The sequence below is a fragment of the Stegodyphus dumicola genome, chromosome 9 (genome assembly GCF_044657685.1).
Source record: "Stegodyphus dumicola isolate Sdum_Otavi_A_Nest chromosome 9, ASM4465768v1".
NCBI lineage: Eukaryota > Metazoa > Arthropoda > Arachnida > Araneae > Eresidae > Stegodyphus > Stegodyphus dumicola.
This window is the reverse complement of record NC_140776.1, coordinates 99,589,853-99,610,763: the sequence shown is the minus strand read 5'-3', so window position 1 is coordinate 99,610,763 and position 20,911 is coordinate 99,589,853. Positions and strand designations below refer to the sequence as shown.

The window sequence follows — 20,911 nt, the reverse complement described above, 5'->3', positions numbered from 1 at the left end:
AGGGGTAAATCTTTAGCTGATATCAGTAACACGCGAATCGAAACTCCAAAAAATAAAAAGCTTAATTTTCCCCAAAACAATCTTAGAAAAGCTCAGAACAATTTCAAGGATTCAGTAGAGTTTGTAAACCAGAACGTATTTGCTATGTATGTGGGAGTAAAGGGGAATTATTTCACTTTGCGAGAAATTGTCCCAAACGGGTAGAAAAGGAGGAAATTTCATCTCTAAAAAAAGTATCTGGGTTAGAGATTGAATCAGATAATGCAGCTAGAAATAAGTTAGAATTTATTGAACTGTTGATTGATGTTAAGAAAGTAAAATTTTTAATAGATTCTGGAAGTGAATTGATAGTTGTAAAGAAATCTCTTTTTCCGAATAAAATATCAAGTGGATGTATAAAACTCAAAAGTTCGTTTGGCCACGTGGTTAATGCCGAAACAGCTAAGTTTATTTTCTCTTTATGCGAAAGCAAAAAACAAAAATTGATAGAAGCAGCAATGGTTGATGACTTGATAACAGACTGTATTTTCCCCCCTTCCTGTCTAAAAATGATCTGTTGTGACCAGGTGATGTTTACGCAATATGAAAATGATTCTGCCGCGTTGTCGGAAAGGAATTTTTTGTCTTTTTTTTCTGCAGCCATTAAGGGAGACAGCGAAATAGATTTATAGCATATTAAAGATGAAGGATTACGCAATACTGTTTCCACTCTTATTAATGAGTATAAACCGTTAGAAAAGCTGCGCAGTACAGACTTAAAAATGAAAGTAATATTAAAAGATGAAATTCCAGTTTCTCAGCGTTCGAGGAGAATTCCTTTTGCTGATCAAAAAATTGTTGATAATCAAATAGATGAATGGTTAAAGGATGGGATTATAAAGCCTTCGTGTTCAGAATATGCTTCGCCAATTGTTTTGTGTAGAAAAAAATGTGGGAAGACATGGATTTGTGTTGACTTCAGGCAGTTAAATAAAAAAATAGTTAAGGATTCTTTTCCTATGGCACAAGTAAAGAGGTTTTAGATCGTTTGGGTGAAGCAAAGGTTTTTTTCGACATTAGACTTAAAAAATGGTTTTTTCATGTTCCAGTTGAGGAAAACTGCACTAAATATTTGGCATTTATTACTCATGCAGGCTTGTATGAATTCCTAAAAGCATCTTTTGGTTTGTGCACGTCCCCTAGTGTGTTTCAAAGATTTATTTATAATGTGTTTAGAGATTTAATTCGGGATGAGACTGTTGTTACTTACATGGATGATTTTATTATTCCAGCACGAAACGAGAAGGAAGGTTTAGAAAAGTTGAAACGCGTTTTAGAAGTAGCCAAAGAATATGGTTTGGAGATTAATTTTAAGAAATGCCAATTTTTGAAAAGAAAAATAGAATTTCTTGGGTATGTTATTGAGGATGGTACTATTCGCCCCTCTACTGAAAAAACCAGGGCTGTTCAAAATTTCCCGGAACCCAAAAACCTTAAGCAGATTCAAAGTTTCTTGGGCCTTACTGGGTATTTTAGGAAATTTATTGCCAATTATTCAAAAATAGCGAAACCACTAAGTGATCTTCGTAACGGAGCAGAATTCAAATTTGGGCCTGAACAAAAAGATGCATTTAATAAATTGAAAGAACTTTTATCGACAAGTCCGGTTCTTCATATTTTTAAACAGGGAGCACCATTAGAATTGCATACAGACGCAAGCAGTCATGGTTTCGGCGCTGTACTGCTACAAAAGTCAGATGATGGACAGTTACACCCCATTTACTTCATGAGTAAAAAAACTAGTCTCCAACAAGAGAAGCTATCTAGTTATGAGCTTGAAGTTTTAGCTATAGTAGAAGCTCTAAAGAAATTCAGGAATTACCTTTTAGGATCTAAGGTCAGGATAGTTACGGATTGCGATGCTTTCCAGAAGACTATGTTTAAGAAAGATCTAACCCGTAAAGTGGTGAGATGGGCGTTACTTCTAGAAGAATTAGACTATGAAATTGTTCACAAATCTGGGCAACAAATGAAGCATATGGATTCATTAAGTAGGAACACAGTTATGATGGTTACTTGTTCTCAGGGAAAAGTTACAGCCAAAATTGCAGCTGCGCAAAGAAGTCTCCAGTTGCTAAAATCCTTAGTCGAGCAAGGACTAAAGAAAGATTTCCTAGTGAAAAATGGAGTATTATACAAGTTCGACAGTGGTCATGAATTACTTGTAGTACCCGAAGCATTAGAGCTAGAAATCATACGTAGTATCCACAACAAGGGACATTTCGCAGTGTCTAAAACGGAAGATCTGCTGAAAATCGACTTTTATATTCCTAACCTTAGAAAATGAATTGAACAAGTTATTTCAAATTGTGTAGAATGTATTTTGTGCGACAGAAAATGAGGTAAGGGTGAAGGATTGCTGAATCCCATACCAAAAGATAGTATTCCTTTGAGCACTTTTCATATCGATTTTATAGGACCATTACCGTCGACAAATAAGAACTACAATCACATCTTAACCGTGGTTGATGCATTCACAAAGTTCGTGTGGCTCTATCCAGTAAAGTCTACATCAGCTCAAGAGGCATTGCAGAAGCTGAAACTGCAACAATCAACTTTCAGTAATCCTTTGAGAATTATAAGTGGCAAAGGTACGGCGTTTACCTCTAAAGATTTTGAAGATTACTGTAGTCAAGAGAATATCCAGCACATATTTACAACTACAGGCGTTCCTAGAGGAAATGGACAAGTGGAAAGGATTCATCTCACTCTGATTCCAGTCCTATCCAAATTATCCATAGATGATCTAACCAAGTGGTACAAATATGTTGGAGATGTACAAAGGATCTTAAACAGTACTAAAAGCAGAAGCACAAAGAGTTCTCCATTTGAGCTTCTCACTGGTGTTAAAATGAGAAATTGAGAGGACTTAAAGATTGTGGAAATTCTTGAAGAAGAAGAAAAAAATATTATGATAAAAGATCGAGAAGATATGAGAGAGGAAGCAAGAAAAAACATTCTAAAAATTCAGGAAGAGAATAGAAAAACATACAACAAGAAGAGAAAAGAGGCACAAGTATACAATGTGAACGACTTAGTTGCCATACAAAGAACACAGTATGGAGGTGGACTAAAGTTAAGGCCAAAGTTCTTCGGTCCATATTGTGTAACAGCGAGGAAAGGCAAAGATCGCTACCAGGTGGAAAAAGTGGGACACCATGAAGGTCCTGGATGTACCACTACAGCGGCTGATATCATGAAGCCATGGACTTCTACTGTATAGAACTATGTGTGGTTCTTCCACACTTCTTTCTTTTTGCTTTTTTCCTTTTTTTTTTTTTTTTTTTTTTATTTGCTTTCAGGTGCTGTCTTGATGTTCCAGTGTTGCTGATCCGTGTTTTTGAGGACGAAAAAGTGTCAGGACGGATGAGCTGTAGTATCTGTAAGTGCGACACAACCCCCAGAGGGCCTCACCAATGCGCCAGCAGCGAGGTGAAAGAGGAGTATGACAGAGACTTTCTTCTGCTATCCCACGCGAAGGTGATGAGATGTCTGTCTACACGTGAAGGTGTAGAATAAGGAACTGTAGTTTTCCATGCGAAGGTGGTAAATTGACTGTATAATACATCAGCAAGTGCGAGTAGGCACCAATCGGTTATGTGATAAGACTGGCAAAAGCTATACAGAATCCTGTTTGTATCAAACGGCACTTATATTTAATCTAATTTGTACCTTTTCTGATTATCTTTATTAAATGTTCTGTGGTGTGGAAAACAACGTTGGAATTGTTATTTAGCATCTTCAACTCCCCCACTACATATATGAATACTCAAATTTGTCAATTGTTTGATAGCTTAAAGCATATATCCAAACCCTTTTGTCAGTTGGCCTCTTCAAGAATTTCTTAACTTTTTATCAACTAGTTCCACTTTACTATTATATAATTCTAATGGGATCCCTCTTTTCCCCAAAAAAGTATAATAAGATTTTTAGAATGTTTATTTTAAAGTGTTTGTTATTTTTTAGGTTACATATGTTACTTTATACGTGTTTTTATACATGCATTTATACATGTTTTTAACATGCATTATAGTTAAACTTTCATAAGTTAGTAGATTGTAGTATTTGTATAGTTTCATTAAGTTTGCGCCAAAACTCAGCGCAAAACACATATCGCCACATTTGGTGATCTTGGGCACATATAAGAGTAGAGCCTAATTTACTGTCATTATCAGTGTGATAGGAGGTGTGCATGATGAATTTTGGCCAACTTAACAGTATTTGGTCCCAAACTTTAAATGCGAATTTCATCCACAAACATGCACAAAATCTATTTGGTTTGTTAAGATGGAATCAACGTAGCTAAAACCAGCTTTAATCATATACGAGTTTTGAAGCAAAAATGTAAGTAGTAGTCCAGAAAGTTCAGAATATTTTTCTACAACAATATATTTGTCTAGAAATAACTTTTCAATTTGTCTGTAAAGTTATATATTTAAAAAGGGTCTTAACTTCAATATCAGCTTAAATCATTATACTGTAATTATTTATTGTGTTAATGGTTTTTAATGTACTTTTACCATTGATCCCTGAGACAAAATTGACTTTCCCAGTGTTATAGCAAACAGTTTGGAGACTTTTTGTCTAAAGGTACCTGAAGAACACCAAAAGTGTTTCCCCACCGTTGTTGCTTTGCCAAAAATGCTCAGGGACTGTTCCTGTGACAGGGAAAAAAAAGAGAATTGTGCTTCGTTGAACCTAAGTGCTGTTTTCATGCACTAAATCTCAAATTCTACTGTAGTCAGCAACAATGTTTGTACTTTTTGACACTGAGACCAGTAATATTTCATGATATACCTATAAATGTTAAGTTGGTCATAATCAAATAAACCAAACCAAACTTTTCAAAATTTCATGAGTAGAAGTTTTTGCTTTTTTAAATATATTATTTAAATTTGTAGGAATGCATACTATAAACTAGTTTCAAAGCTGCTGTGATTATCAATTAGTACTTATAAAGTAAGTAATTACTTATAAAGTAAGTAATTAGTAAATATAAAGCAAAATGATAATTTCAAGTGTTGTAAATGTCATTAAAATGTTATAAAAAGAAACAATAAATATTTTTGTCTTAGTATTTGTCAAAATACTACAATTAATATGAACTATTGGTAAACAATTTTGTGTACTTTCTGATTATCTGCACCCCCACTGAAAAGCTGCTAAAAAAGGATTGAAAAAAAAATCACCAAACATTATCTATGTGGCAACTTATGATATCATCCAAAGATGGTGGCAAACCAGCTGTGGGTGTAGCTTCCCTCTAGATGGTTTACCAATTCTATAGACTTTTTTTGCCAGTGTGACTGCTTCTGTTTTAGTGATGGACTATTTGCTGTAGTTTTTGTTGTCTTTGACGAAATCTCAACTTTCTGCATGCTTAGAGTGTAATGTAGCTTGCTGAAAAGCAAGCTTTTTCCTTTGCATTTTAGAATTTTGTTGCCATAATTATGTAATTCTTTTTGGGGGGGAGTAAAAAGAAACTAAAGCAGCAGCCCAAAAATTGAGAAATGTTTATGTTGTATATGAAAAAAGAAGAATGAAAAAAAGTGGCACAGAATGCGCTGTTGAAATAGATATAAAAGTACCCAAGCAAGCATTTCTCTCCAAAGTTGGCAATGAGTTTGAGACTTTCAGAAGGGAGATAATCAGAAAGGGCCTAATGTTTTCACTTTTTGGCATTAGAATATTTGGGATAATTCTAATGGAGACTTTATATTGTTTTCATAACTTTTATTAATTAAGCTAGTTATCTTCAACCTGTGATCTGCAAAACCTTGGAGTTGCATGCAGATCCTGTCACAGTACCTGAAGTCAAAATCAAAATTTGAAAGCATTTTCAATGTCATATGGGATACAAAAATAACTGTGTAAAATAGTTAATTAAAAATTTTTTATTGTCACTGTTAGTGTTAACTCAAGTAATATGAAGCAGATTAGTTTGTGTAATGTAAAGAAGTATGTATTTACTTTTCTGGGGATGACAGGAGTTATAAGGAGAGGGGGAAATTTTACGAATAGTCCACAAAATAGTGTTATGAGTTTCCTGACAAAGGTTGAAGATAACCACTCCCTTAAGCTTATTGTACATTACATTTTTAATGTATTTCAAATATAAATATTATTTATATTCTTATAGGTTCTTTTATGGGTTAATAATAATTTCCTGCTGATGCAAGATTTAGACTATACAAATCAGTTAAATTTAAGATTCACATGTTTACGTTCTCAGCAGCCATTGATTATAACAATGGATTCATCTTCAGAGGTAATGTTTACTTTGCAAGATTTTATATTGTGTTTATATGTGATGTTTATAAATTTTTAAACATAATAATTTTATTGTATAACAAGTTAAATTAGAATGAAAAGTCTATGAAATATACATTTCTGTAAAGAAGTGCATGAAGAAGTTAAATATCAAACATTTTTTGCAACTATGCTTTAAGTGATGTAAGATAAACAAGTAAATAAAAAACAACATGTTATAATGCACAGTAAAATTATGATAATCTTTGCACCTAGAAAAGTGAATCTTTATACCTACTCTACTCTATGGAAAGACAGTTTTGACAGCTAGAAGCTACAAATGGAAGTTGTATTGATTAAAAATGACCACTGGGATTATGTGACTGTAAAAATACTAAAACCTGCTAATGGAACCAAAGATGAAAAGAAATAGCTCCAAGCTGATTATAAAAAGCTAGTGCAGACATAGTTCTTGCCACTAATCCTAGTGAGCTGTGTGATGTAAAGTATTATGTGACATCAGATACTGCATGGAATAAACTCAAAGCTATGTATGAAACGAATGGACCCATGAAGAGAACTACACTGTTAAAACAACTTTTGTTTAGAAAAATGCTGAAAGTGAAACAATGTCTGAACATTTGAACAATTTATTTGAAATAATTGATAAGCTTAAGGAATGGAAATTGTCATAGCTGATGATTTATTATTGATTCTTCTGCTCTACAGTGTTCCAGAAAACTTTTAAAATTTTAGATGTGCCATTGAATCAAGAGATGAATTGAAATTACCTGAACTTTGAAAATCAGAATGCTAGAAGAATGGAAAGCAAGCAATAGGAAAACATCTCAAGATTCATGAAATGCATACTGTACTGAAAATAAAAGAATGATTCAAGAACAGAAGAAAAATGAAAAAGGGAGAGTAAATTCAAACACAATTTTCCTGCTGAAAAAAAGTATCACAACGTGAAGTGTAATTACTGTTCGAAAATTAGGCACAAGACATTTGAATGTAGAAACAAAATAGCTGACAGAAAACATGTGCAATCAAATAAGGGAAAGCTACCAATTATGGCTGCTAATTATGATGCTACTAATACTTCTATGATGGCTACTATTTTTTTATGGCTACTAATTCTTCTATGATGGCTACTAATTATGAAGAACCATCTGGTTTGTCAGTAAATGACACTTATCAACAGACTTCCTCATAGTGGCTGTACATCTCACATGTGCAATGACAGAAGATCATTTTTAGAATATCATACTTTTAATTTCATAATTTTAGAATTTAGAATACAGCAGTTTCACTGAAGACTTTCAAGAAAAGGACTGTAAAAATTACATAATGACATTCAAGGATACATAATGATTACATAATGATATAAGGATTTCAAGAACTTTTTCAATCGTTTCTTGAAAAATATAAGAGTCTTTATGATCTTTGGAGAGAAAAATCTGAAGGACTTTAAACATTTACATTTTGAGAGAAAAACAAATTTATAAAATTTAAAAATTCGACTGAAAATTTTAATAGCACTCTGAAATATTATCTGAAAGTTTGTTTTGAAATTATTTAAATAATTATTTAGGTTCAAATTTTATGATTTCATTTTTCAAATTATGTTCCTTTTCATTTGCTAATGGTTTAATGCTTTATTTCTCAAAAAGGTTTTTCTGTCGCTAAGCCTTTTTCTCTTTGAAGGGGGAGAATATGTCAGATAAAAAATATATAAATCAAATTTATAATTTAAGTTAGCAATAGCCCTGTACTTCATTCCAATTTGTGTATCTGTCTTTCTGCTCTAAAAGTAGCAGTTGTTTATAATGGCTTTCTAAACTGTGTCTTTCAAAATTAATCAGTTTCATGCTTCTTATGTAATCCTGCAATGTGGACAGCTCTTATCCAATCACAGATCAAGATGACTTTTGATCCTTCCGTGTTTCTAAATGCCTTGTCTTGAATTAAGGCTTGTCTTTGGTCACATCTGTCTGTAAATGCCATTTTTGTATCTATGCAGAAAAGCCTTCGCCAAAGTGTTATAACAGCACCATCCCATTCCATTAAAGCTGTCACCCAATCATCAGGGTATTGCAGATTATATTACAGACATATATATGAAAAACTGCCATTGTGTTTTACACACTGTATTTTCGGAAAATCAAAATATTGTTTGTTTACATTCAAAAGTGAACATTGACTAAATGGTTATTTATTTTCTTAATTTTTCTGTATTTCTCTGTTTTCTTTATTCAACTAGCATTTATATGTTACAAAACAGAATCTAAATTCCATATTAATAAAAAATTGGTAAGTTAGCATATTGTATGAAGTATACTGAGATTAACTGTATGTTAGTAACATTAATATGCTAAAATGTAAAATATGACTGCTGTGATGTACTCCTTATATGGTATGATATGGCTCTACAATAGCACAATGTATATGATAAGTACTATAAATGTTATAACTACTTATCATACATACACAGTACATAGTATGAATACTATAAATACATAGATACTATAAATACTGTACTATACTATAAATACATATTATAATGTGTAAGATCTTATATGCTATGATATGCCTCTTTGATAAACTTCTCATGTCATATACTTGTTATATGCAATATACACATAAAAGGTATATGACATGAAATTTTTTAAGCTCGTTGTTAATTTATATCTTTACACATTTGCAGATGTAAAACATGTAAAGAGATTTTCAGTTTTTAAAAAGCATGAAAAGAGTTTATCAGTTTTTTTTAAATGCGTTTTAAAAATGATGTGAAAAGTTTACCAGTTTTTAAAAGAACATAAAATATACAAAAGAATACATTTTTTTTAAATATAGAACAATTTTTTTAATTACAAGAGAAAATGAAAAATTTATGCTTTCAGTAAGTAGTATTTAAACATTACTGAAATTTAAAAATAATAGTTTTAAAATTTCTGCAGGTATTTATAAAGACAGATGACATGGAATTAGCAGGAGAACTGATACAGTCATTGGCACAGTCTCTAACCCTAGAAGATCTTTCTGTCACAGCTCACTTTCCTCAAGAAATGGAAAACTTGAGTAATATGCTTACAAAAGTAAAAGCCTTAGTTTTTCTACTTGAAGAAATATTTTATTTAAATTCCAAAGTTTGTAGATATAATATCCAAATATTCTGAAATGGGTGTATTTGGTTAGAATATAAAGCAAGCTTTTATTCAAACATAACAATGGAAAAGTATTTTAGGAAAAGTTATTTTTAAACTTAACATATTATGTGTATGCATGTGGTTTGGTAAGCCAAATCCCATACTGTCATTTTCTGGCATTTTTTCTTTTTTGATATTTTCCCTCATAGGTATGCATCTCCATTGATAAAAGATTTCTTAATTATAAAATGTAATTATAATACTTTTTAGGTAACAAATGTGTTTCTTATTATGTACATTACCATCATCCATTGAAATTAATGCATCTGCAAAAGCTGAATGTAAATCAGATTTATTCTCATGCTTGCATGATGGATTATTCTGATTCTGATGATGCATATGTTCATGCAATAGAGCAAAAGTTTGAAAATTTTATGGATTAAAAGATAGTTTAATATGTAACCAGCATTAGAGAAAAGATGGGAGGTAAGGAACTAAGCTACAAATGTTATCTGGAGTGATGTGGAAATGTGCTTCATAACCATTATTCATTCATTATTACAGCTGAATTAACAAAAGACGTGTAAGGCAGTGGTCTCAAATTGCATGAGGGACAAATGCACAATCTGCAAACAGCCAATGTGCCATAATTTTTTTTAGTAAAATAAAAAAAAAAATTATGAACAAAATAAAAAGTAATTTAACTAAATTTTAAATTTTGATTACTAAATATGTATCAAAATGTGCATAAACAATAATGATAATATTGCAAGGGAGAAACTCAAATTTTATATTAATTTTCTATCTGAAATCTAAAGTTTTGAGCGTTTAAGACATTTTTGTTGGTTATACTTTGTAATTCAAATATATTGATAGTTAAATAATATTTCAGACTGTTAAACTGTTCAGCAGATTGTTTCAGAATGTTCAGCTGAATAATATTTCAGACTGACAACTATATTTCAGACAGTCATTTATTTCAAATAATTCTAATAGTTGTAATTAATCATTAAATAATGTACTTTAATTTAGATTAAAAGTAAACAAATATTGAAAACCTTGTAAGTTTCCAGAGAAAACTTTACAAGCAGAATAAAACTTGAGAATAAATAACAAAATTTTTCTTCAACATGTAAATTAAAATATGTATGTTTGTAAGTGAATAGTTTTAAATTTTGTATGTAAATATAAAATTGATTTTCATAATGCCTGTTCACTGAAAATGAAAGAAGTTGCTATAAATTATATTCATTGTGGATTGTCAATGTTCATTGCTCAGTCACATTTCTTATTAATTTTCAACTATGAATAAAAGCTGTTCACATAAAATTGTATAACCAGAAAAAGCATTTACTGATAGCATGAATTGAGTGTACTTATTTTTTGACAAGTATGAGTAACAGTTAATCAGGTCTGTACCAGAGGTCAGTTTATAGATTTTCTGGTACATTATTCAAGTTTTCAACGGTAAAAAATTATGTAAACTCGAACATCAAATAAAATCTTCGTGACACCATATTTGCAAAAAGTACACAACTGAAATGAACACACCAGAGTTTGAGGCTACTGACATAAAGTACCAACTAATAATATCTTTTAGCCCATTTATGTTCAATAAGTGACAAGTTACGGAACACATAAGCCATGAAGGTATATCGACCTATACAACTGAAATAGTATGTGGCTATATATTGTCATATTGAAAAACAGGATTTTGTCATTTATAGAGATGGTGTAGCAACATAAATCATATTAAATAATGAATTTGCCTTTCTCTCCTTGAACTTTAAATAATAACAATTAAAATTAAAATTATTTATAACCAAAACCTGCCATAGTACTGAGATTTAACTCTATATTGTGCTCTAGGTTGTATGTTAGATTATCTGTATTGCCGTTTTGCTTCCACATGGGTGCATTCAGTACTGAAATCTAAGTAGAAGCATGGTTCACCTGTAAAATAAGGTGTCTCCTTGCCAGAAGATTAATTCAGTGCAGCAGTGCAAATTATCTTGCAGTGGAGCCAGTGAAAGATCAGTTATAGAATGTTAAAAACCTACTTCATGCAGTTGACACTGGATGATGATGGCCAGAGATGGAATTATAGCGTCTTGCAGGTCGCAAACATTAGAGATTCTACATTCAAAGGGTATTCAAGTTAATAATTAATTTGAAAAATATCCTGTGTCTTAAAATTAAGGATCCCCAAAACTTCAGGTAAAATGGGCATTCTGCTTCATAAATCTGCCACTGGTGATGCAAGAGCAGACAGAAATGGTGCCATAGTATTTATAGTTTTCAGTTGTGTTTTGGTAAACAGTGAATGGCTGTGATCCCTTTGATCATTTGTAGTTTTTCAAATCTGTTTTGCTAGATTTTGGCAGTGAATATAACAATTTATTTAAGTAATCCACCAGCAATATCTTGAACTTGTTGAGAATATCATCCACAAGTTAGTGCATTAAAAGTTTCAGACTTTTTTAAAATAAAACTCCGTAAATAAAAGTATAAAGATATATATATTTGATTTTTAAGATTGTGGGATATTCAGTTCAGTACTGTGGGATCTTTCAGATTTTTTGATACTGTAATGGTATTGTGAATTCAATGACTACCACTTCTGTTCTTAATAACTCATTAACCTATCGCATATTAAAACTCTTATAAATTTCCTTGTTATATGCAAAATAGATTATATATAGTATATATATATATGTGATATATAGTATATGGATATAGTAATATTCAAAACCAAAAGTAAATCAAATGCAGTGAATTACTAAAAAATTTAAACAAAATACCCATGCCTATATGGATGACGAAACACAAATTGAGTAATTGAAGAGTTAGGTTTGGAGGCAAATTCCCCTTGATAAGATCTGTCTCCTGCCTGCTCAACAGTTATTCACTAATGCAAATTAATTTAGTCTTAGATTTTTTTTTTTTTTTAATTTTTTAGGATTAATATTTTGGAATATTATACATTTATTCATGGTTTTAGATACTTGCACTTAATTTACATATGCTCTCCGAATTTAAATAATATTGTAAATTACTTCAATAATTAATCATTTATTTGTATGTAATTAAAATTTCATAATTTAAATTTTAATTAACTTTAAGTTTGCTTTATATGAATAGAGAATGTTGGTTAAATTCTAATTTCATTCCTTGCAGCAATGGTGCAAGAGAATTATTTAATTTAATTTAACTTTATTCTTATGAAATGATATATATTATATATGTATTTCATAATTACAAAACAATTTAAAAAATATATATATGCAATATTATAGTATTATAGTATTTTCACACTTTAAGCTGCAGAGAATTATCATTAAAGACATAAAGTAAGAAATTTAGAACTACTGTTTCACAAAGACAAAAATTTTGAAATTCATAATTAATAAATTTCAAATACTCTAAGTGCAACAAAGAATTTAATAAATATAAAACCCAAAACTTCTAGACAATCAATACTCCAATTAAAAAAAAATACTTTAAATTAAAAGAACATAACAGAAGAGTAATTCAGTTGACTTCAGTGCCACTTCATCAGGGAAAAGGAACATTGAAATCTCTCGTCTACAAAAATCATTGCTTTTTTGTATCCAGAATTAGCCAATGAATCATTTTAATGTATTTTAATTATAATAGTTCACCCGTAAATTCTGGCCCTTTCCCAAAGCAAGGGAAAAGATCCAATCATTTATATATTGTACATATTGTACAAACATATGTAAATTTTCATCTATTTATATGAATAATTTTTTGCTTGGGAACAGTTCCTTAAGGACTGGTGTAATTTCAGGATCACTCAAATTATGCCTGAAAATTATTATTAATATTTCATTAAATGAAAGTTCCTGTTAAAGTTCTCAGAAAATGTTTTAAAGAAATTTTGTTCACTGTAGGTAAATGAACATCAATCAGTTAGACAGCAGCTGTCTGCAGATATGGCTGATAATTCAGGCTTGATAAGAAATCTTGTTGTCAGAGCTGAAGATGCTCGACTTATGAGAGATTAGTAAGTAATAGATTTATCAAAAATGATGCCAAAATGACACTTTTTTTTTTTTTTTTTCCCGTATTCTAAAGTGATTTCTTTTTGTGAACTAATTTCCCAATTTACATTAATGTGTTTTATAAAAATTGCAAAACTGTAAAATATATTCTCAATCTGTATTATTATTATTATTTTCTTATATTATATGTAGCTTAGATTTTCATATTTGATTTACAAAATATAATAATTAAAAATTTAATAACAAAATGATGTGAAAATAAATTTCTCTGATTTTTTTTGTGGAAGCTAGTTACAATTTGTTCACTTGTTATGATTACTAAGTCCATGGTTACTTTAAATTAATACTTTTTTTTCTCATTTTTTGTGAAAATTAATTTTAATTTGTTTATACTTATAATTATTAGTTCTGTGTTTATTAAAAAATGTTACAAGTTCCATTTCAAATATTTTCTTTACTCTATAAAATGGCAATAGTTGATACATCTTTTATTGTAATATATTAATTTAATGAAACAGTTGCATTAAATTATTGTTTCTTATCAAAAAGTTATTTAACAAGTATGCAGTTTTTAAAATCTTATTATTCCTCTGTTAATCCATTAATGATTGATATAAAATTGTTATGTCTAAACTTTTATTTTTTAAAGCTCAAATTTTCAGTTATTAATCTTTTTAAAAATTCCGATATTTTTATTTCAAGTGCATCCATGCGACGATGGCATCAAGATTTACATGCTTTGAATACTGAGCTTATAAATAATTATAAAATAAGGTCAAACAACCATGAAGAGCTTATGACATGCCTAAAGCAAGTAAATCAAATTATTCAACGAGCAGGAAGGCTCAGAGGTATAAAAAGAAATCTTTAACATTGTTTATTATTAATTTGAATATTAAGATTGTTTATTTCTCATTCTTAATGTTTATTGTGAAGTACATATATGCTAACTTTCTTAATTTTTACAAAAACTATTCTAGTTATAAGATCTTACTCATAAATAAAAAAAAAAAATTATGAATTTTGCAATTTTATTTATTTTAATAGTGCAAAAAATGTTGCCACTTTGCCAATATATTATCAAGTCTGTGTTTAAAATGCATATTTTTGCTAGACATTCAGGTTGCCATTTAAATTTTTCCACTTGCATTACGAACAAGTTCTCACTTTTTTTCAAATATAAATTCCTTTGCTTTGCATTCTGTAAATTTGGCAATTTTTGCAATCAGTTTTTCAAAAATATTTTACTTAGAAATTCGCAAATTCCAGGATAATTTTTTAAACAGGTATAATAACATCATTATGATGTCATTAAAATAAAGATAAATTTTAAAGTTACACTTTTAAACAAATAAGATAAAAATTAAAAATTTTTGTTTTCCTCTGTCATGTTTTAAAATGTATTTAACTTTCATTTTTGCAGTGGCCTTTTTTAGCAAAGAAAACAGCTGCAATAATTAAATTTAATTTCAATAAGTAGTTTCCCATTCTTTATGATAAAAGTTTTCCATGTATAAATATTTCAAAGTATTTAGATTATTTCAAAGTATTATTTCTTGTTCTCCATAAAAATTTTAATGTTTTTTAATATTTTAATCTGATGGATGAAAAGTAGAAAGGAATGTTATAAATGACACAAGACAAAGTCAAGAGAAGCAGCAAATAATTTTTAAATAAAAAAAAAAAAAAAAAGTTTTGCATGCTATCATATTCAAGTAAAATATTAATTTGATATTTAATAAAAAAAAGTGCTGTTTACTAAAACTTTCTTTTAAAATATTATTCATTTATTCAATGCCTAAATCATATATGAAGCTTTAAGAACATTCTTAAGTCAGTCAAAGCCTAATTAAGATAGTATGGAGCTCTTGGCATAACATTCTTTCAGTGGTCTCCAGTGTTTTTCTTGTTTTTTGTATTTAATTTAAAAAAATGATTACAAATTAGAGATGATAATAGGTTGCTTTAAATTCTGTGGCCCTAAGCCAGACCTTGTGGACATATTCAAAAATCAGATCTACCTTTAATTTTAATACCACTTCCTTTGTTTATCTTTTTGCATGCCATCTCTCTAATTGGTTTTGGTCACTTCTTGTTTTAGTATATTTTTTAATTAGAAAGTAGCTACTTTGTTATTCCTGTAATTATGTTTCTAATTATATTTTATAATAGTTTTTGTTGAAATTAGCAAATTAATAAAATTGTCTAATTTAATAACAAATATAATGTAGAGCAGAGTTTGGTTAAAATTTAGAGCAGTGATATTCTGTTGGAAATCTTTTTATCTGTTTAGTTATATCATAACTTTCAAGTAACTTTCTAGTTTAGTAGTACTTCTGTCTGTTTCTCTAATACCTCTTTATTTTTACAGTTGGAAGGCCCAAAACTCAGGTGATTAATTCATGCAGAGCTGCTATAAAGAACAATGACATTACTTCTCTGATTAAAGTAATCAGCACTGGAGACCCATGATTTCAAAAATTATTTATATTGTGTGAAATATTTTTGTACCTTTTTGTTTTAAATGAGGTTATTTAAAATTGTTCTTTCTAGTCCTATGTAATGTTCTGATGTCCATTAAATGCTAAGCTTAAAAAAAACTAATTGTTCATCAGCATGCACAATTATTTAATAATTTTAAACGATATTATTATATTTTTATCATATTAATGCAGAACAATTTAATAAATCGATTTTTAATCCTGTCATGGTGATTTTTTTTTAAATTTGTGTAGCCAAAAAGTATTGTTATATATTTAAATGAAAATTGTATTTATTACAAAAAAGAAAATCATTGTTTTCTGTTGTTACCAATATTGAGAAAGAGGTTTAAAATTCAGCCGGAGTATGGCTACAATGCCTAATATTTGTTAAATGAAATCGTAACGGCAGCAGGAACCCCAAGTGAGATGAGCATAGCTATTCTAATGTATTATCTAATTACTTGTCATTAATTTAAATCAATTTATTAATTTTCTATTTATCTAATTTTAATTATTAATTATTTTTTATTTTATTTATTTATTTATTTTCCATGTCTTTCCTGAAAACACTTCTAATTTTAGAAATTAACCCCTGTTAGGGAAACGACTTTTTGATGTTGAGTTTATATATTTTTACAATATATTGTTTCTTATTCTCTTGTCTGCTTATATCATAACATAGTGAATATTCATAGATGAAATCGAGAAATGTGCATGTCATAAGTTAAAAGACCTAAACCTGTCATATTCAGCTTTGATCAACTAAAATCCTAGTTTTGATTAATACAAACTAGGAGGCATAATATATAAATATATCATAACCATTCTTATCATATTACCAAACTCTTAAGTAAACTTTTAGGTCAATAGATTTTTAATTTGGGAAAAAATATTCGTATCTTTTATAGGATGCAGTTTAAAAGTGGAATGCATATTTGCATAATGCCATTATTTCCAATGTACATATATATATCATACAAAGTCATCTTATTCTTTTGAACCTGGCCATTTTATTGAAATATTAAAACACTTTGTAAATGAAACATAAACATTACAAGTAAACTAATAAGGATGCTGCATTTTTAATTATTGCAGTAATTTGTGAATAGGTAATTTTTATTCCTGATTAAAAATTTCTGATTATATCTGTTAAATTGTTTTAAGTAAAGAAACTCACATTGAAAGACTGCATAATAGTTTTTATATAGAACCTGAAATGTAGAATCATAATTTTTTTGGTAATCTAAACTCGCATATAATTACCTGGATAGAACAAAAATGTATGTGATGGAGTATGGATTTCTGCAGAGATATTAACATTGAGGCATAAAAATAACTTTACACTGTCTGTTTACCAGTGTTGAACCCCTTCCCGTACAAAATAATAATAATTTTTTTTTAAATCACACATCATTAATGTGAATATCAATGCCTCCACCTAGCTTTAAATCATTAATTATTTCATTAGTTTAAATCTGGTTAATTTCATGTATGTTTTCTTTTACCCAATGAAAGTTTGAGTTATACAATAGAATAAGTAGAATAAGTCACAAAAAGCAATTGCAAAATAACTTAATGAGATACTTATCTGAAAACTATTTTTATTTTTCAACATAATCTTTATAATTTATACATTTGTTCCATTGCTTTATCAGTGCCACATAAAATTCTTTGGGTTGCTGTCTCGGCCACATTAGAATTTCATCTTGTACATCATCATCAACTTCAAAGTATTTGCCTCCAAGATTTTTCTTGTGGACCAACAGGTGCTGCTACTTTTATTATTATCGTGTACAGTATATTTGTTGAATCAATTCCTCCATCCTCTGCACTGCTGAGTCTGTCACAATCTGGCAAGATGCCCATTTCAGTTTTCCTCACAAACTTTAGAGTGGCCTTGAAAAGATTTCTCAACTCACTAATGCATATCTTTATATGACAAGCACTTTTTCCTATAAAGAGGAAACATTCCTTTGTAAATATCATTCACAAAAAGTCCTTTAGGCCTCCTTCCAAAAATGGATAGCAGCACCCTGTTCCTTTCTTGTAGTCATCAAGCTCCATTGCCATTTCTAAATTAAACTATGCATATACAACTGGTATTTAGTGACTAATGAAATGAATATCATGAACTAGGATGTACTGTTACCTATTAACATACATGGAAAATACTCATTGCTATTTTTAAATATATTGTGGAGTCTCCTTCTTTTTGAAAGTTTAAACTAACGAGCTGTAATAGACTGTATGAAGAATTATCCCCAGGTCTTTAGTTATAACAGAAAAGTCAGAAGAAGGGTGTAAAGAATCCTTTATTTGATCAATATAGTTGCACAGATAGCCCCACTTGGCTTACACAAATTCAACACTTTTGGCTTAAGCAGATAACGATAAACTTAAAATAGAATGTAATAAATTTAGCGTAACAGCTCGCAGGATAATTTATCACACTGGAAGGCTCCGACTCGTAGAAGTTGCCGGAAACAAGTCTAATGGCTAGAAGCACTTAGCACCACAGAATCAAATCACTAGTAATTCAAAATAGCGACATGGCCTTCAAGCATGCATAGCACTCTTTAAAATCACCTTCCCTTAAATAGTACTGAACTACCTCATTTGAATACATGCACACTAGCTTATTAGTATTCTGGCAGGAAAGCATGGGTGAAAACGAGACTGAAAGGAGACCTGCTTTAACTAAAAATTAACTGTTAATAAAATTAGATGAATCTCCATATCTTTCCCTGCCAGAATTTAAATACATGAAAAAGAGGTCCTTGATGATCTCATCAAAGAACTTAAATTCTAACTATCTCAAATTTTCATAGCCAACCTCTTACAATAGCATGACATTTTGAGTGTAAAAAAAAAAATTATACAAAAGATCTCGATTCTTCATCACAGGTTACAATTTTTCAGCAGCTCATATCCTTCCAGAAAATTTTTAAGGAAAAATATTCTACAAACATAATATGTAGTACTTCAAAACATTTCATATTTCACAATTAAATCTCTGCCCTCATTACTCTCCAAAAGAACTGGAGTGTAATATCGAGACAGTGTCATTTGTACGTGTGTTTGAAAACACTACCAGCAAAACGACAAACTACATGTTAGCAGCACTTGACTTACTAAACCTCAAAGAAACCCTTTTTTCAAAACTCCGTCTAATAGGCTAACAAGAGCATGATTTAAACTTGAGTGTTGGTTGGAGAGCCTAACTTACCTCCTACAAACAACTAACTTTTCATTTAGTTTAATTTCTGTTAGTGTGCACATAAACATATTATTCTTACGATACAGTTGAATTCTTATAACTATGCAAGTCTTACATTAGATAAACTTATATGTTTGCAAATACTTTTCATAAAATATAATATATTGAATAAAATGTTGCTGATATAATTCAGCTTACACTTTGCACCAATATTATTATGATTTTCTTTGAAATTCTTAGAATTTTATTTGCATTTACTGGTAACACAAATCTTGCCCATCGATTCTGAGCCAAAAGCCATATAAATTTTAGTTGCATGCACTTGGGATGCAAATAGCAATAAGATATCAATAGATGATGATCATCCTGTTTCTTTTATGCTGAAAGCCTTGTATCTTCCAATTACAAACCTTTTTGCTGGTCAACCACTATCACTGTAAGCCTGTCCCCCATGTGCATGGTGTTTAGTGGAGCTGACTGACATAGCATTGAGCCCAAGTTCAAAATATTGAAGAAACTTGGATGCTTGCAAACGTATAGTATCTTTACGACATAGGGTCATTTAAAATAACATTGAGCCAAAAGTCTTTTGAGAAATATTGGAGACCAGTAGATCTGTACCAGGACTGGCTCTAGGCATTTTGCTGCTCAATGCAATCTCCGTGAATTCTAAATTTTGAGCTCATTGCCTCTCTAAATTAAAAAAATTTTGCTGCCTCTAGATTGTGTCGTCCAGCATCTACCTTAAATTCTAAAAACATTGCCTTTCCCAAAATTTTGTTGCTGAATGCTTTTCTAAATTCTAAAAATTTTCCATCCCAAATTTTTCCATTTGGTGCAGCTGCACCGGTTGCATAAGTTCTGGTGCTGGCCCTGTAGCACTGTGTGGTGTTCCTTATCAAAATTCAGACAGAGTTTACCAAACTCGCATTACCATCTGTAAGATGCCTGAGGCCATGATGAGTGATAAGTGCTGTCTCACATTTTGCCATGCATTTGTCTTTGAAAATTAAATTCTTTTCTGCAAGTAATGACATTGTCTAATACCTTTCCTAAAATATTGATCTAATTCATATCTTGTATTAGCAAATATTAAACAATTTTATGTTTAAATAATAATTTTTATGTTTAAATAATCCAGTCTAATAAATCAGACTGGATTATTTAATTTAGGCAGAGCACTAGAAAGTTATCTGCCAAAGTTCCCTCCCAGTTCTGATTAAGGAATGGCCTTCTTCAAAACTAGGAGAATCCTATTCTCCTTTTTTTCTCATGCCATCTCTCAAGAAAACTTTCAGCTTGATCAATTTTAAGCAAGAACATTATAAGCATCTGGACCTTAAGAGATATAAATGAGAAATTTAGTACTAATACAATAAACAATGGAAATCCTCAATATTATTCACATGTGAGAAGCAAAATGTGTATTGAATATGACTAAGAAACTGTTAAATAAAAATTGGAAGAATGAATGTAGCAAACAATGTCATTCCCAAGGGAAACTTCCATCATGGAAAACATTTTCCTCTGCCCATTAGTTATGAAGAAAGAAAATTGCGTTGAAGCAAAGAGACTGAATTAAACAACTCTGAATTAATTTTAAACTGCATTGTTTTGATTGAGCAAGATTAAAATAGCGAGCAGTTTTTAATTTTTATTATGACCAGAACTAAAAACAGTACATTTTTGTCATATCAGAATGGCGAGTTTCATGTAATTATATATATAATTTTTCTGCCAATTATA

At 30.0% G+C, this 20,911-nt stretch overlaps 1 protein-coding gene across 2 annotated transcripts in view; it reads left to right on the top strand.

The window, feature by feature from the left end:
• LOC118187727 (BBSome complex member BBS2-like) overlaps positions 1 to 16,173 on the top strand; it is a 58,019-nt gene extending 41,846 nt beyond the window's left edge. Inside the window, exons 14-18 of one of the 2 annotated variants that reach the window (XM_035358001.2) lie at positions 6,179 to 6,307; positions 9,252 to 9,389; positions 13,355 to 13,467; positions 14,168 to 14,316; positions 15,837 to 16,173. In XM_035358001.2, the coding sequence (XP_035213892.1) occupies positions 6,179 to 6,307; positions 9,252 to 9,389; positions 13,355 to 13,467; positions 14,168 to 14,316; positions 15,837 to 15,937 (630 nt within the window). In that variant the 3' untranslated portion in view covers positions 15,938 to 16,173. The remainder of the gene's footprint in view (positions 1 to 6,178; positions 6,308 to 9,251; positions 9,390 to 13,354; positions 13,468 to 14,167; positions 14,317 to 15,836) is intronic. The other variant, XM_035358002.2, reaches the window with a different exon arrangement.
• Positions 16,174 to 20,911: the final 4,738 nt, after the last annotated feature.